The sequence below is a fragment of the Gymnoscopelus braueri genome (assembly GCF_963280865.1).
Source record: "Gymnoscopelus braueri genome assembly, chromosome: 16".
NCBI classification, from domain to species: domain Eukaryota; kingdom Metazoa; phylum Chordata; class Actinopteri; order Myctophiformes; family Myctophidae; genus Gymnoscopelus; species Gymnoscopelus braueri.
The window spans coordinates 47,878,110-47,895,173 of record NC_137616.1 but is presented as its reverse complement, the minus strand read 5'-3'; the positions used below and the strand labels follow the sequence as shown (position 1 = coordinate 47,895,173).

At 41.4% G+C, this 17,064-nt stretch overlaps 1 protein-coding gene across 1 annotated transcript; it reads right to left on the bottom strand.

Annotated features, from left to right (window-relative positions):
* Nucleotides 1-2,387: 2,387 nt before the first annotated feature.
* On the bottom strand, nt 2,388-11,379 carry LOC308103041 (E3 ubiquitin-protein ligase TRIM35-like; the record flags this gene model as incomplete). Its single annotated transcript, XM_080452891.1, has 2 exons — nt 9,964-11,379; nt 2,388-3,812 (listed from the first exon to the last, which is right to left on the bottom strand). The coding sequence occupies exons 1-2, from the start codon at nt 11,362-11,364 to the stop codon at nt 2,388-2,390; spliced, it is 2,826 nt and encodes a 941-aa protein (XP_080309017.1). The 5' UTR covers nt 11,365-11,379.
* Nucleotides 11,380-17,064: the final 5,685 nt, after the last annotated feature.

Genomic DNA, 17,064 nt, shown 5'->3' with positions numbered 1-17,064 from the left:
CATTTTGAACAAAAATACGTAGTGAACCTGACTATATGGGCAGTGTTGAGTGTTGTTTTGTGTCAACTCAAAGATAATTGTACCATCCTTGTCCTATGTTGGGTGTACTTAAATGAATAATAGTTTTGTATTGTATTGTTTTACTGTACATATTTTTTTGTTTTTCATGTTTTTAAATGTTTTAGATGTTCTGCATTCTGTCATTTAATGTTTCTATGAATTGAGTACAAAGGACCCCAATGGAAACAAGCCAAAGATGTTCTTGGGTTTCATGTGTCTTTTTTTTCTGCACAATTCTAATAAAGTATTCAATCAATCAAAAAAAGGTGAAGCTCAGTGGCCTTGTGGTTAGAGTGTCCGCCGGTTCAATCCCCGGCCATTAAAAACTCTATTTCAACAGTAAAACACACAGTGACATTCACACTCGTTCACATTTCAACAGTAGTCTCCACAGATGATGAATATGAGCTAAATTAAATGAGCTGTCATGTTGACAAACATGTCAACTGCTAAGTTACTGCAACATTCAGCAGGTCTTCTAACTGTTTACTGTAATAGATTAGAGTGGTGTTTGGTTGCCACCGTGTGGCTTTAACATGCAACTGCAGCTATGTTACTTGATGTTTCACAGAGTGTGCACATGACCATCATGCTGTCTGGATCCTGAGTTTGAGTTTATTTAGGATCCCATTAGCTGTTACACCTGGCAACAGAAAATATATTTTTATTAAAAAAAATGTCATGTTCATGGAGTGCCAAAAGTGAAAAGTGCAGCAGCAAAGGTTTTGTGGAATTGTGTCATATAGGACCATCGTAGGACGTAGGTAGCTACTATGCCTGATAGAATAATTTCCATCGTCATCATTTTGCGTCATTTGCGTTGCGTAATTATATTAGCCTCTACGAGTCTCTTGCACACCTGCAGTCAACCCTGAACCCGGACATATTTTTTGGGTGGTGAGCATGTTTTCACATGTTTTACTTGAGTAAAAGTATCAATACTGCAATGTAGAAATAGGCTACTCTGTTACAGGTAAAAGTCCGGAATTCAAAATGTACAAAAGTACAAAATTATTGGTATCAAAACTTACTTAAAGTACCAAAAGTAAAAGCACTAACATGTTTGAAAATATCAGATCTACAAGCTCACAACGCGCCGCGATGTGACGATTTGTGAGCTTGTAGATCAGCTATTTTCAAATAGCCTATGTATAAAATAGGGCTAAAGTGGTTAATGCATGTTTTAGAATAATAATTTATATCTGCAAAGTAACTAAATAAGAATAAGTCATAACTGAATAGAGAATATACTGGAATTATGAATTGATATAGAAGTACCAAAATGCATGCTATTTATCAAAGTTAAATAACCTGCATAATCACTGAATGAAAAAGAGTAGTTTCATACAATTAATGTGATATTACTGACATCAGTCATTATAGAGGAGGGATAACATCAAGTTAATTAGTTTGACTCATGATATATTTTACAATAAAACATCTATAAATTGGATAGTCAACATATTAGTTACAAATATTAACTCTTTATGTAACGTTCAGTGACTCAGAGAGTATAACACAGAAACCATCAGGCAGGAATTCAAAGTTCACATCAAGGTTTAATCCAGATTACAGTCAAGGATCAGAAGCAGGCGATCAAACAGTGAAGACTAATGTAATCAGGGATCAGGCAGAGAATCACAACCTGATCATTAGACACAGGTTCACACAGGAACAGTCAGGATCAGTGGTGTAACGTAGTAACAGCGGGCTCTGATGCAGGCTATTCAGGACGGCCCCCCCATCCTCCAGTTCACGCTCACAATAGGCTCCTCACAGTTTATACTGTAAGTGGTGGTGGGCGCTTCAGGAGTCAGATGATCTTCTTTTCTATGGAACCGGGTCCATGGCACAACATATTTTTTAAGATAGGGGTCCGCGGGGGTCCTTGACATGACTAGGTTTGAGAACCACTGCTTTAGGAAACACTTGTGACTGTCATTGACGCGTTATTATGGATCCCACCGCAGCTCCAGGCAAACCCCGCTGTGATTGGTCAGTAGTCGCTGTGATTGACAGTTCTCGTTTTTGCAACTATGCCTAAACCTAACCCTAACCCTAACCTCAGTAAAACTATGCCTAAACCTAACCCTAACCCTAACCTCAGTAAGACTATGCCTAAACCTAACCTTAACCCTAACCTCAGTAAAACTATGCCTGCCGGGGAGCCAATCAGACAGGTAAGGCGGGTCTAAATCGTGGAGCGTTGGTGGGATCCATAATCAGGCGTCATTGACCATAACACAAGCATATAGATTCTATATAACTGAGTAATATTCCCCCTTAAAGACTCTAAATGATCATCATCATCATCATCATAATCATGTCTAACTGCATTGTTCCACAGTTACACTGATCTTCCCAGGTAACATCTTCAGAGGGACAGTATTATCACCAGTGCTAATGTATGGAAAGAGTGTGTCAGTGAAAGTGTGTGTGAAGGTGTGTATGTGTGTGTTAGTATCAGGATCAGAGAATGACAGCTTTCCTTCATTCCAGTCCAGCTGGACTCTGATCCTCTGAGGATTCTGCTTCAATGAGAGAACAGTGTCTGACCCTGATGAGGAGCATGCTGCGTATTCACCTTCATATAACCATATTCCCCAGTATTGACCCCCTCCGTCTCCCTTCCTCTGGTAAGACTCTGCTAACACACCCACATCCCAGTCTGCATTATCTCCAACCTCAACATCCCAGCTGTGAGTCCCTGAGTTAAAGCCCTCAGAACCCAGGACAAAGCCAACTTGGTCAAACCTCTCTGGGTTGTCAGGAAGCTGCTGTTTCTCTCCATTTCTCACACTGGTCAGATCATCAGACAGGATGTATGATGGATGGGCAGTGTTGGGGTCCAGAATGACAGGAGTGTAGGAGACAATGTCCTTCATCTTGTCCCAGACTCTGAAGGTCAGGTTGCTCAGGTGTTTGGTCACGTCCATCAGTGCTCCAGAGACCGGCTGTGGGTCCTGCAGTGTGAACTGGACTCTTTCCATTGTGGTCTTGTAGTTCTGCAGGAATGAGATGTGTTCAGCTCTCAGCTCCTCCTCTATGGCTCTGATGTTGTTTGAAATGGTTAATATGTCTCTGTTCAGACCCTCAATCTTCTCCTTCATCATCTCACTCTTCTGCTGTTCTTCCTCCCTCAGTGCAGTGATGCTGGCCTCCTCTTCCTCTTGTAGAAACTGATGAAGCTTTGTAAACCGTTCCTTAATCTGCCTCTCTGTGTGCTGGACCTGGACCTTAAAGTGTTTTGCTGTTTGGTCACTTTTATTTTTATCTTCATGAAAGACCTCCAGTTTCTCCTGTAAAGGCTTCAGTAATTTCTGGACTTCCTCCTTGTGATCCAGAGCAGCTTCATCGATGGGTCTGAAACTGTGGTTGATGTGTTTTTTTGAATCTCGACACACAACACACACTGGCTGTTGACATTCCAGACAGAACAGTTTGAGTTTCTCAGCATGCAGACTGCAGAGATCCTCAGACCCTGATGAAGTTCTCTTACGTATTGAAGCTCTCTGTCTCTCCTGTATGAAGGCCTCACACAGGTTCTTCAGAGCCAGGTTACGGGGTAGATGATCTGTTGAATGTATTTCCTTACAAACTGGACATTGCTTTATTGTCTTCTGTCTCCACCATTCCTGCAGACAAGCATTACAGAAGCTGTGGCTACATGACAGGAGAACAGGATCTTTAAAGATGTCACGACACACAGGACAGGAAAAATCCTCTTCTGGAAGAGACGACGTGGAAGCCATTTAGTCTCTGAGTGAAGCAACAAACACTCTGCTGAATACAGGAAGTCAGCCAGTCGTAGTAACACTTCCTCCTCTAGAATGTTTCCTGAAGTTTACTTTCACTGTGAATCGTGGTTGTTGTTAAAGTCCATTCAGCTGACAGAGTCAGCAGCAGGTTCCAGTGGGCTGGGTCGGTATTCCCTCCTGTAGCTGATGTGGAAACACAGTCTGTCCTCCTCACTGGAAGTTGTGTTTGATCTGAAGGTCAATCTTATCGTCTCAGGTGAGTCTGGCATGGGGCGGAGCTTTGACACACCACCACAGACCTGTTGCAAAGTACACACACACACACACAAAAATGTGCCATTAGTCTGATACACATATAACGTATGCCCCAAACATATTTAGTCCCATGTCAACCAGATCCCTAAAACTGCCTTCTTCCACCTTCGCAACATTGTCCGCCTTCATCCCAGCCCATCACACACTGCTGCTGAGACACTCATCCATGCCTTCATCACATCCAGACTCCACTACTGCAATAACACAGAATAGATTTCAAAATACTAATCACCATCTACAAGGCCCTCAACAACCAGGCTCCCCACTACGGCGCTACCTCTCTGAACTCCTCCAACGCCACGCCCCCTCCCTCAGGTCGGGTGATGCCAACCTCCTGGACGTCCCCAGAACAAATAAGCAAACCTGGGGTGACAGGCCTTTCTCTGTGGCCAGACTTACATTCCCAACATAAATCCCAACCAACCTTTGTTTACCTTTCTTTTATAGTATTTAGCCTTTTTAACAACTTTTTCCTAATAAAGTTGTTTTAATTTGTCTGTTAAGCGACTCTACCTAGAAAAGCGCTATATAAATTGTATGTATTATTATTATTATTTAATTGGTTGAATGAGATGTACTAAAGTCAGGAGGAGAGTCTAGAACAATAGAGAGGGAGGTAGAGCCAACTTAACCCATAAACCCAGAGTAGTGAAACCTGAACATGCCGTCAGTGTAATATCTGTGTTGCAGCCAATTTGATTGTGGTTTAATATTTGTATTGTGATGGTGCTGTGATACTACTGAATTGACCTGGGCATAGGCGGAGACTCAGCCAATTTTGGGGTACAGCCTATTTGGGGGTGTCACAGGTGCACAGCATTAGGGATTGGGAATCACAGAGGGAAGCCAAACAGTTTTTCAACCGTGCGTGTTTTCGTTTTTTTTCGTTTGTTTTGAGTCATTTTCGGTTTATTTTCTTATCACAGTTAGTTGGTTAGTTATAGTTATCCGTTAAACACCCGGCTTTGTTTTTGCTGTTATCATCCTGCAATCATAATAAACATTTTAAATGCACTCAAGAGAAGACCTGATTTACTGTCAACACCACACGTCTGGAAAAGCTTCACAGTTCACACCATATCCCTCACTGGCAATTATTTGTTGTTAGGTTGCCTTTACAAACTGAAAAGCTTCACTCCATGTGTTTTGCCTGAAGACATAATTATTATACTGTATATTGTTCTTCAGAACACCATTGGTTGGTAGTTACTATATTCATCCCCGAGGGGAAATGAAGGTGTTAAAGCAGCTCACAGAGACATCAATAAAAAACATGTTTAATAAAAAACTTCTAAAATAGGCATCTAAGCATAGTCAACCTACAATGTTAAAAAAATGAAAGACCAAACGCCACTAAAGAGTCTGATAGAATAGTTACCATTATAATACAAAGGGGAACAAGTGGTTTGATATGAAGTGAATGAGGACACTAGAAAGCCACTATCTAACTATCCACTGTCCTGCATCAGGAATGGACACAGATGGTGTCACTGTAAAAAGCAAAGCAAAGCGGACACCATTTCATGTTCATGGTAAGCTGTTGTCAGCTTGTACATCTGTAAAGTGAGGAGTGTAAATACCAACCTCTGTGTTTACTGTGTTGTCTCAGGTAGGGTTGGGATCCTGTAGGATTTGAACCATTCCCTCTCAACGGTCTGATTCCTTAACGCTTCCCTTTAACCATTCCTAGATTTGACGTTTCACTGTTTTAACCCAGCAACCCTATGTAAATTATGCCACTGTTGTAAAGCATCCCAGCCCAAACATTAACGTAACTAATAATTGGGCCGCGCGACCCGGAAATGACCGTAATAATCATAACACGGGAGCAAAAATATTTTTTAAAAATGCCCGGTATGCCAAATGGCCAGTCCGTCCCTGGTGTTTGTGTAACCAATGCTGCAGATCATGGTAAAATTATTACGAAGACCATGTAGCTGTACCAACTGTAGAATGTAGTTTCATTCCTTGTACAATTATTTGATTTACTCCACTGCGCCCTCTATAGATCTGCTCAATGGTAATTTATATTGACCAGATCTGTAGGGGGCGCAGTGGAGTAAATACAATAATTTCCGTCTGGCAGTATATATTTTATTTTCTGCCCCAAAAGTGTATTATACAGAGAAGGTGGGATGCTGAGAGTCTTCCCACCCTGGAATATAGACTTTCAACAACACAAAACAGCCTTTGTTTCGGTGAGTAGCTAAATAGTTTTGTTTATTTTTTACTAAAGACAGAGACCTCTCACGGCAGTGTAATGTTGGGTCTATGAGCAGAGCAGCTCACCTGGCAGAGCGTTAGAGAGAACTCACTAACACTCTGGACCAGGGCTAAGATTCATATTTTATATATATATATATATATATATATATATATATATATATATATATATATATATATATACACACAAAACAATACATAACAATATTCATACAGACGTAGCAAAAGGCATGGCTGACAACATTCTATGTGATGATATGATACCATAACTATGAGTTGTGAATTATTAGAACAGAGGAAGAAGTTTTTTTCAGAAAAGCATCCAGTTTACAAATAACTTTAGGCTTATATCAGATTGCAGAAATAAAATGTATTTCAACATAGATGGGTGACGTCACCCCAGAGGTAAGCTACTTTGTACAACTACTGGCCAAAGTTGATGATAATAAACCTTCATGTAGTTGTACAACTTTGACCATAAATCAAACAACATATTACCATATTAGCCTTAGATCAAGACTATCGTTGATGTATGCAAACGCAAAATATAAGGTGCTTACCCGCTTGCCCCAAATGTTAACTAGGTGTTCGGAGTGTTTGTGTAATGTATTAGTCCATATGTTACAATAAAGAAGTGTTTTAATCCCGTCTGTGGACGATTCTGGAGGAAGTTAGTGATGGGGCGCATCCGGTGAAAGCCGGAATTACACTCAGTGTAAACAGGAAGTAAACGAGGGGGTGAATGTCGTTCGGCCACCGACGGGATTAAAACACTTCTTTATTGAACAATATGGACTAATACATTACACAAACACAACGGACACCTAGTTAACATTTGGGGCAAGCGGGTAAACAACTTATATTTAGCATTTTGTACATGTTAGGAGAAATACGGGCTTTGCTGGTGACATTCCACGACAAACTGGGGGGGGGTTAAAACTCTCGTAGATATTAAAATGTCAAAATCGATCAAATACATCTACGATAGTCTTCTTGATCTAAGGCTAATATCATATGACAGATAAGATAATGTTACAGCTCTTAAATCAACGTGTTCAGTGCTCACCTAACAGAAGAGAGTCTCACAGAAGATACTTTAGAGTCACTTGATGTTTCTCACACAGGCAACAACCATCTGACCCACGCTTTACTCTACCAACGTGAGAAGGAACGGCTGTCGTAAAAACGGCCGTAAATGAGTACTGTCGTAACACTTAAAGGGCACCGCGCATTGAATGAGAGCATAGAGACTGTAAAAGAATGAGAGTGAAACTGGACTTCAGCTCATTTTTCTAGTCAGACTTTAAAGGTAGGGTAAGTGATTTGCGTTGGTTAAAATAATTGTTAAATAGCTCTATATTCTGATAGTACTCATTGCTATTGAGCGTTTGTTCAGTATTAGGAGTCTCCTTGTCTCTCCACCTCTTTATTAAACAGAAAATGCATTTTCGTTTCAGTTTCAGTTTCATTTCCAATTTTATCCAACCAGGACAGAGAACTCAATCAGGATACAGATTAAACAAGTGAAATTGGAAGTGATGACACTAAGAAATGAGCATACAAAATTGGAACTGGAACACTATACAAATTAAGCTTAAAAATGGGTACTTTCTCCTGATTGGCTGAGATTTTTACACCTACCGAAACATTTATTTTCTGTTTATTAAAGAGCTGGAGAGACAGGGAGACATCTGTTACTGAAAAAACACTCTATAGCAATGATTACTATCAGAATATAGTGTTTTAACCTTTTAACAAAATACTTTTTGTTTTAACTAAAAAATATCACTTACCCTACCTTTAATTAGTGTGGTTGCCCTAACAGGGCAACCACACTATTGTTATGACCTCCGAGGCCCTAACAGTTTATTTCAAACCGAATCTCCTCCCACAGTTTATTTTTCCCAATTTAGTTGCATATGTCAAAATGACCGGCCTCACCGGGAATCGTGCGCATGTATTTTGCTAAAAGATTGGTTACATAGTTTAATTGATATTGATGTATTAGTGCATAAAATTTCCTTATCCACTTTAATGGGAAAGTGAAAAACTCCCATTAAAGTCCCAATTCAAGTAATTTTTTCTCAGAAACCATAAGGGCTAGAGTTACAAGACTGGGAGGGGAGGTTCATAATTTAGAGCAAAATTATTTAAAAAAGAATTACACCAGTCAGCCTCATGGTGGCGCTATAACAGCCCACTTTACGTTTTGGCCTATAACTCTTGAACCGTAGGTTGCAGAATAACATTTTTTTCCCCCTAGATTCCTTGGGTCATGACGCATCTCTCCATACTTTTAGCTCCTCCTCCCACATATTTTGTCCACATTTCACAAAAATCGGTACACATGATCTCTGGACCCATTTTGATAGTCATTACCGTTCGTCCGTACATGGCTTCCAAAGTTAGCGGAAGGGGTCAGTTTTACAAAAAAGGCCAGAAATCACGAACGAAACGTCCAGTCAATCCCAAATTTGAATCACATGTCAAGGGTGGTTTACTCAACAAATCCCCAAAAGCATTTCCACTAGATCCATAGGGGGCGCCACAAATGCTCAAAATGTAACCGTTTGATGCAAAAACCTTATGTTGTGGGGATCAATCCTCTCAAAATGAAACGCAAGTGATCTCAGGAGTTACGGGACAATGTAATTGGCGCAGCCGCCGACGGTATTCCTCCCGGCGTATTCCTCGAGTCCCGGCGACAGCGACCCGCGACTCACGTCGGCGCAACCACACTCTGCAATTGCCCTGAATTGCGACGCGTCTAGTTATGAATGCAGTCCTATTACACATCAGAAACAGCTAGTCTCCCATCTCATTTAAGTGACTTTATTGAGACTGTATATAGTTTATAAATAAAATGCATTATTATTATTATTGTTATTATTATTATTACTGTACGAAAAGAAAAACAGCTAATAGGATTGTATTGATTGAATACTTTAATAGCAGTTTGCAAAAAGATAACAGCACAGGAAAGTACAGTTAAATACAAGACCTGGTAAGAGGATTTTAACCACAAGAAAGTCTATGGCTAGTTTCCATTTGGGTCCTTTGTACTCAATTCATCGAAACATTTAATGACAGACACATATATACACTACTATGCAAAACATCATATAAGCAGTTAGAAAACAATTCCAGGGGGTCCCCAGCTAAAGTAGTTAATATAGCATCACAATCATTTTAACCACTTTATCCATTTATACGTTGGCTATTCAAAAATAGCAAGCTCACAGCTTGTACATCTGCTATGTTGAAATTGTTGGGAAAATATCGAAAATGTTTTGAATCATTTTGCATTGTTTTAATATAAATCTTCTCTTCTAGGGGATGGGGGTCCCTGGCACCAAATATTTTAAGATGGGGGGTCCACGGCCAAATATATATCAATTTGGGGTCCTTGACATGAAAAAGTTTGAGAACCACTGCTTTAGGAAACACTTGTTAATGTGACTGTCATTGACCACAACACAATCATGTATTCTACAAAACTGAGTAATATTCCCCCTTATGGACTCTCAATGTCTTATCATCATCATCATCATCATCATCATCATCATCATCATCATCATCGTGTCTAACTGCATTGATCCACAGTTACACTGATCTTCCCAGGTAACACCCTCAGAGGGACAGTATCAGCAAAAGTGCAAATGCATGGAAAGAGTGTGTCAGTGAAAGTGTATGTGAAGGTGTGTATGTGTGTGTTAGAATCAGGATCAGAGAATGACAGCTTTCCTTCATCCCAGTCCAGTTGGACTCTGATCCTCTGAGGTTTCTGCTTCAATGAGAGATCAGTGTTTGACCCTGATGAGGAGTGTGCTGTGTATTCACCTTCATATAACCATATTCCCCAGCATAGACCCCCTCCGTCTCCCTTCCTCTGGTAAGGCTCTGCTAACACACCCACTTCCCAGTCTGCATTGTCTCCAACCTCAACATCCCAGCTGTGAGTCCCTGAGTTAAAGCCCTCAGAACCCACTACGAGGCTAACTTGGTCAAACCTCTCTGGGTTGTCAGGAAGCTGCTGTTCCTCATCCCATCTCACACTGATCAGATCATCAGACAGGGTGTATGATGAAAAGGCAGTGTTGGGGTCCAGAATGACAGGAGTGTAGGAGACAATGTCCTTCATCTTGTTCCAGACTCTGAAGGTCAGGTTGCCCAGGTGTTTGGTCACGTCTATCAGTGCTCCAGAGACCAGCTGTGGGTCCTGCAGTGTGAACTGGACTCTTTCCATTGTGGTCTTGTAGTTCTGCAGGAATGAGATGTGTTCAGCTCTCAGCTCCTCCTCTATGGCTCCGATGTTGTTTGAAATGGTTAATATCTCTCTGTTCAGACCCTCAATCTTCTCCTTCATCATCTGACTCTTCTGCCTCTCTTCATCCCTCAGTGCAGTGATGCTGGCCTCCTCTTCCTCTAGTAGAAACTGATGAAGCTTTTTAAACTTGTCCTTCATCTGCCTCTCTGTGCGCCAGGCCTGGACCCTAATGTGTTTTGCTGTTTGGTCAAACTTTGTTTTAAATGTATTAAAAACCTCCAGTTTCTCCTGTAAAGGCTTCAGTGATTCCTGGACTTCCTCCTTGTGATCCAGAGCAGCTTCATCGATGGGTCTGAAACTGTGGTTGGTGTGTTTTTTAGAATCTCGACACACAACACACACTGGCTGTTGACTTTCCAGACAGAACAGTTTGAGTTTCTCAGCATGCAGACTGCAGAGATCCTCAGACCCTGATGAAGTTCTCTTACGTTTTGAAGCTCTCTGTCTCTCCTGTATGAAGGCCTCACACAGGTTCTTCAGAGCCAGGTTACGGGGTAGATGATCTGTTGAATGTATTTCCTTACAAACTGGACATTCCTTTATTGTCTTCTGTCTCCACCATTCCTGCAGACAAGCATTACAGAAGCTGTGGCTACATGACAGTATAACAGGATCTTTAAAGATGTCACGACACACAGGACAGGAAAAATCCTCTTCTGGAAGAGACGACGTGGAAGCCATTTAGTCTCTGAGTGAAGCTACACTCTGCTCAATACAGGAAGTCAGTCAGTCGTAGTAACACTTCCCCCTCTAGAATGTTCCCTGAAGTTTACTTTCACTGTGAATCGTGGTTGTTGTTAAAGTCCATTCAGCTGACAGAGTCAGCAGCAGGTTCCAGTGGTCTGGGTCAGTATTCCCTCCTGTAGCTGATGTGGAAAGACAGTCTGTCCTCCTCACTGGAAGTTGTGTTTGATCTGAAGGTCAATTTTATCGTCTCAGATGAGTCTGGCAGGGGGCGGAGCTTTGACACACCACCACAGACCTGTTGCAAAGTACACACACACACAAACACAAATGTTCCATTAATCTGATACACATATAACGTATGCCCTAAACATGTTTAGTCCCATTTCAAACAAATCCCTAAAACTGGCTTCTTCCACCTTCGCAACGTTGTCCGCCTTCGTCCCAGCCTATCACACACTGCTGCTGAGACACTCATCCATGCCTTCATCACATCCAGACTCCACTACTGCAATATCCTTCTATACGGTGTCACCACCAAGGTTCTCAAGAAACTACAGTTTGTACAAAACTCTGCCCCCCGCCTGCTCACCAGAACCCGATCCAGGGACCACATCACACCAGTCCTCTGTGAACCTCCACTGGCTCCCAGTCAAGCACAGAATAGATTATAAAATACTAATCACCACCTACAAGGCCCTCAACAACCAGGCTCCCCGCTACCTCTCTGAACTCCTCCAACGCCACGCCCCCTCCCTCTCCCTCAGGTCACGTGATGCCAACCTCCTGGATATCCTCAGAACAGAGAAACCAACCTGGGGTGACAGGCCTTTCTCTGTGGCCAGACTTACATTCCCTACATAAATCCCAACCAACCTTTGTTTACCTTTCTTTTATAGTATTTAGCCTTTTTAACAACTTTTTCCTAATAAAGTTGTTTTAATTTGTCTGTTAAGCGACTCTGAGTACCTAGAAAAGCGCTATATAAATTGTATGTATTATTATTATTTAATTGGTTGAATGAGATGTATCAAAGTCAGGAGGAGAGTCTAGAACAATAGAGAAGGAGGTAGAGCCAACTTAACCCATAAACCCAGAGTAGTGAAACCTGAACATGCCGTTAGTGTAATAACTGTGTTGCAGCCAATTTGATTGTGGTTTAATATTTGTATTGTGATGGTGCTGTGATACTACTGAATTGACCTGGGCATAGGCGGAGACTCAGCCAATTTGGGGGTACAGCCTATTTGGGGGTGTCACAGGTGCACAGCATTAGGGGTTGGGAATCACAGAGGGAAGCCAAACAGTTTTTCAACCGTGCGTGTTTTCTTTGTTTTCGTTTGTTTTGAGTCATTTTCGGTTTATTTTCTTATCACAGTTAGTTGGTTAGTTATAGTTATCCGTTAAACACCCGGCTTTGTTTTTGCTGTTATCATCCTGCAATCACAATAAACATTTTAAATGCACTCAAGAGAAGACCTGATTTACTGTCAACACCACGCGTCTGGAAAAGCTTCACAGTTCACACCATATCCCTCACTGGCAATTATTTGTTGTTAGGTTGCCTTTACAAACTGAAAACAGCTGAAATGTGTTTTGACTGAAGACATAATTATTATACTGTATATTGTTCTTCAGAACACCATTGGTTGGTAGTTACTATATTCATCCAGAGGGGAAATGAAGGTGTTAAAGCAGCTCACAGAGACATAAAAAAAAACATGTTTAATAAAAAACTTCTAAAATAGGCATCTAAGCATAGTCAACCTACAATGTTAAAAAAAATTAAAGACCAAACGCTACTAAAGAGTCTGATAGAATAGTTACCATTATAATACAAAGGGGAACTAGAAAAAGTGCTCCTCGGAGCACAGGTCTCCGCCAGGTCAGGTAGGTTATTGTGGCCTCCTGGTGGCGCTATAATAGGCCAATGTGAAAAGGGTGCCATTTCTTCCTAGGCCTTGCACAGCAATCGGACACTGCATGCATGATTTGAGGCATTTTGTTCTAAAAAAGGCCAATGTTAAAAGGGTGGCATTTGTTCCTCAACGTAGTGCAAATGTGTGTTCAAAGTTTCACCGCAATCGGGCGGTGCGTTCATGATTTGCGGCATTTTGTTCAAAACGGGCCACTCCTGTAAACATTACATGTCAATCTTAGCCAATCAGGATGGAATATGAAAAATCAAACAGATCCGTCTTGATCACATGGCTATAGAGATCATATGTACCGATTTGCGTGAAATTTGGATCAAATCTGAAGGCTTAATATCACAAAATGTGTTTTACACAAGTCTGCCTCCTGGTGGCGCTATAAAAGGCAAATGTTAAAAATGCAGGGCAAAGGTTTTTCCTTAGCCTCTAGACAGTGTGCATACAAAGTTTTACACTGATCGGTGCAGTTATAGGTAAAAGCACGAATTGGCCTGTTACAGCGCCACCATGAGGCTGATTTTAACATTTTCAAATGGCATTCCTTCCTCGGCCTAATGGGAATGTGTGTGCAAAATTTCACGGAAATTGCATGCTGTGTTCATGATTTGAGGCATTTTGTTCGAAACGGAGTACTCCTGCAAAATTTGAAAGCCATTTTTTGCCAATGAGGATGGAATATGAAAAATCTGAAATGAGCCGTTTCTTTAAATGACTATAGAGATACCGTGTACCGATTTGCCGGATTTTGGGCCAAAATCTGTAGGAGTACTGTCCAAAAATGTGTTTTGCAAAAAGCGGCCTCCTGGTGGCGCTATAACAGGCCCATGTGAAAAATGTGGGGCAGAGGTTCTGCTCTGGCATCCAGGGAGTGTGTGTGCACAGTTTCTCTGCGATCAAGCCAACGGTGCCGGAGATTAGCTGTACACAAAATGACAGAATGACGGACGGACACACACACGGACACACACACGGACACACGGACGGACGGACAGGGGCGAAAACATACTCTCGCCATGCCTTTCGGCCTGGCGGAGACAATAAGTGGTTTGATATGAAGTGAATGAGGACACTAGAAAGCCACTATCTGATATGCATTAGAGTTGTATTGACCACCAAGGGGAAAAGTGTCCCTTGCATTAACCATGTTAACTATCCACTGTCCTGCATCAGGAATGGACACAGATGGAGTCACTCTAAATAGAAAAGCAAAGCGGACACCATTTCATGTTCATGGTAAGGTGTTGTCAGCTTGTACATCTGGTGTATTTGGCAAGTGAGGAGTGTAAATACCAACCTCTGTGTTTACTGTGTTGTCTCAGGTAGGGTTGGGATCCTGTAGGATTTGAACCATTCCCTCTCAACGGTCTGATTCCTTAACGCTTCCCTTTAACCATTCCTAGATTTGAAAATAAATACATTTTAAAAACCTTCATTAAAATAAAATGTACAAACAAATGCAATGATACATACAGTATTGCATACCTCTGGGTTACTTGAGTGGGTTCCAACTGGACCCTTACAGGTCTGTAACTCAGAGAGTGTACAAATGGAACCAAATGGAACCAAAAGGGTCCTTTTTTGGTTCCATTTGCACACTCTCAATAGTCATAGTGGGCCTTGAAACTAAAAGGTTAAGAGTAAAAGTAAAAGTAACAGTACCACAATGTAGAAATACTGCCACAAGTAAAAAGTAAGTAAAACTGCTTTAAAACTTCTACTTGAGTAAAAGTTCAAAAATGTTGGCAGCAAAATATACTTGCAGTGCTCATTATGCAGAATGTCCCATTTCACAAAAAAATAGCAGATCTACAAGCTCACAACTCGAAGCGGCACATTGAGAGCTTGTAAATCGGCTATTTTTCAATACCCCAAGCATAAAATAGGTTAATGTATGTATTGTAATAATACATAATAATACATAATACACCCCCCCCCCCCCCCCCCCGTTTTGTCAACGGGAGGGGCCGAGGGGGGGGCGTTTCACTGTTTTAACCCAGCAACCCTATGTAAATTATGCCACTGTTGTAAAGCATCTAAGCCCAAACATTAACGTAACTAATAATTGGGCCGCACGACCCGGAAATGACCGTAATAATCATAACACGGGAGCAAAAACTTTTTTACACTTTCCCTTGACCTTCTCCAAATGAGCCTTCCATGTTAATCTTTCTTCGAACCACATCCCCAGAAATCGTATAACTTTAACCTGCTCCAGTGGCTGCCCATACAGTTTTAAGGATATTGGTGCTAGCTTACGTCTCTTTGAGAAACATATTACTTGTGTTTTTGCTACAGATAACTTGAATCCCCATTCATTTGCCCATCTTTCAACTTCACCTATTACAGCTTGCATTTTCTTCTTTACATAATCTACATTCCGACCCCTTATCCACAAAGCCCCGTCATCCGCGTACAGCGATTTCCCCACCCTCTGTTCAACCTGGGAAAATATGTCATTAATCATTATGTTGAAGAGCATCGGACTGCATACACTCCCTTGTGGAGTTCCATTTTCCACTGTATATACTTCAGAGTATTCCGTGCCTACTCGTACTTGTATTTTCCTATCAAGAAGAAAACTCATTACCCAATTATACACTCTACCTCCAATTCCTAAATTCTTCAATTTAATTAACAACCCTTCTTTCCAGAGCATATCATATGCTTTCTCTACATAAAAAAACACAGCTACCACTACTTCCTTGCTAGCCTGTGCTTTCCTGATGTCTGACTCTAAACACAATACAGAGTCCATTGTATTCCTACGGAATCCACTCTGATATGGGGACAACAGAGCTTTGCTTTCTAGGAAATATGTCAGTCTCTCTGTAACCATTCTTTCCATTATTTTACCTAGGTGTGAGGTTAGGGCAATGGGTCTGTAGCTGGATGGGTCTGATGGGTCTTTTCCAGGCTTTAATATTGGCACTATTATCGCTTGTTTCCACACTGAAGGAAGCTGCCCACTATCCCATATTCTGTTATACAATCTTAATACCACTCCCAGCGCTTGATCTGACATGTTTTCCAGCATTTTATAACATACTCCATCTTTACCCGGAGTGGTCTGCCGAGCGTTGCCAACCGCTCTTCTCAGCTCAAACATGCTGAATGGTAGGTCTAATAGATCCTCAGACATCTCCCTTTTTTCCAATACTTGGGGGTTCCCCATTAACACTCTGTCTCTACACTGCTTAGCCTCTTCTGTTAGATTTCCTGAGCTGTGAACTTTCTTAAATGTTTGGGCCAAAAATTCCGCTTTCTCTAGGTTGTTAATAGCCACCCTCTCACCACTACTCATTACTGGCAACTCATAGTTCCTTCTGACACCCCCCATTCTTCTGACCATACCCCATACTTCTGACAGCTGCACCTCTCTTCCAATACTGCTGCAGTATTGCCTCCAGTATGAGCGTTTTTGGGTTTGATATGCATTAGAGTTGTATTGACCACCAAGGGGAAAAGTGTCCCTTGCATTAACCATGTTAACTATCCACTGTCCTGCATCAGGAATGGACACAGATGGAGTCACTCTAAATAGAAAAGCAAAGCGGACACCATTTCATGTTCATGGTAAGGTGTTGTCAGCTTGTACATCTGGTGTATTTGGCAAGTGAGGAGTGTAAATACCAACCTCTGTGTTTACTGTGTTGTCTCAGGTAGGGTTGGGATCCTGTAGGATTTGAACCATTCCCTCTCAACGGTCTGATTCCTTAACACTTCCCTTTAACCATTCCTAGATTTGAAAATAAATACATTTTAA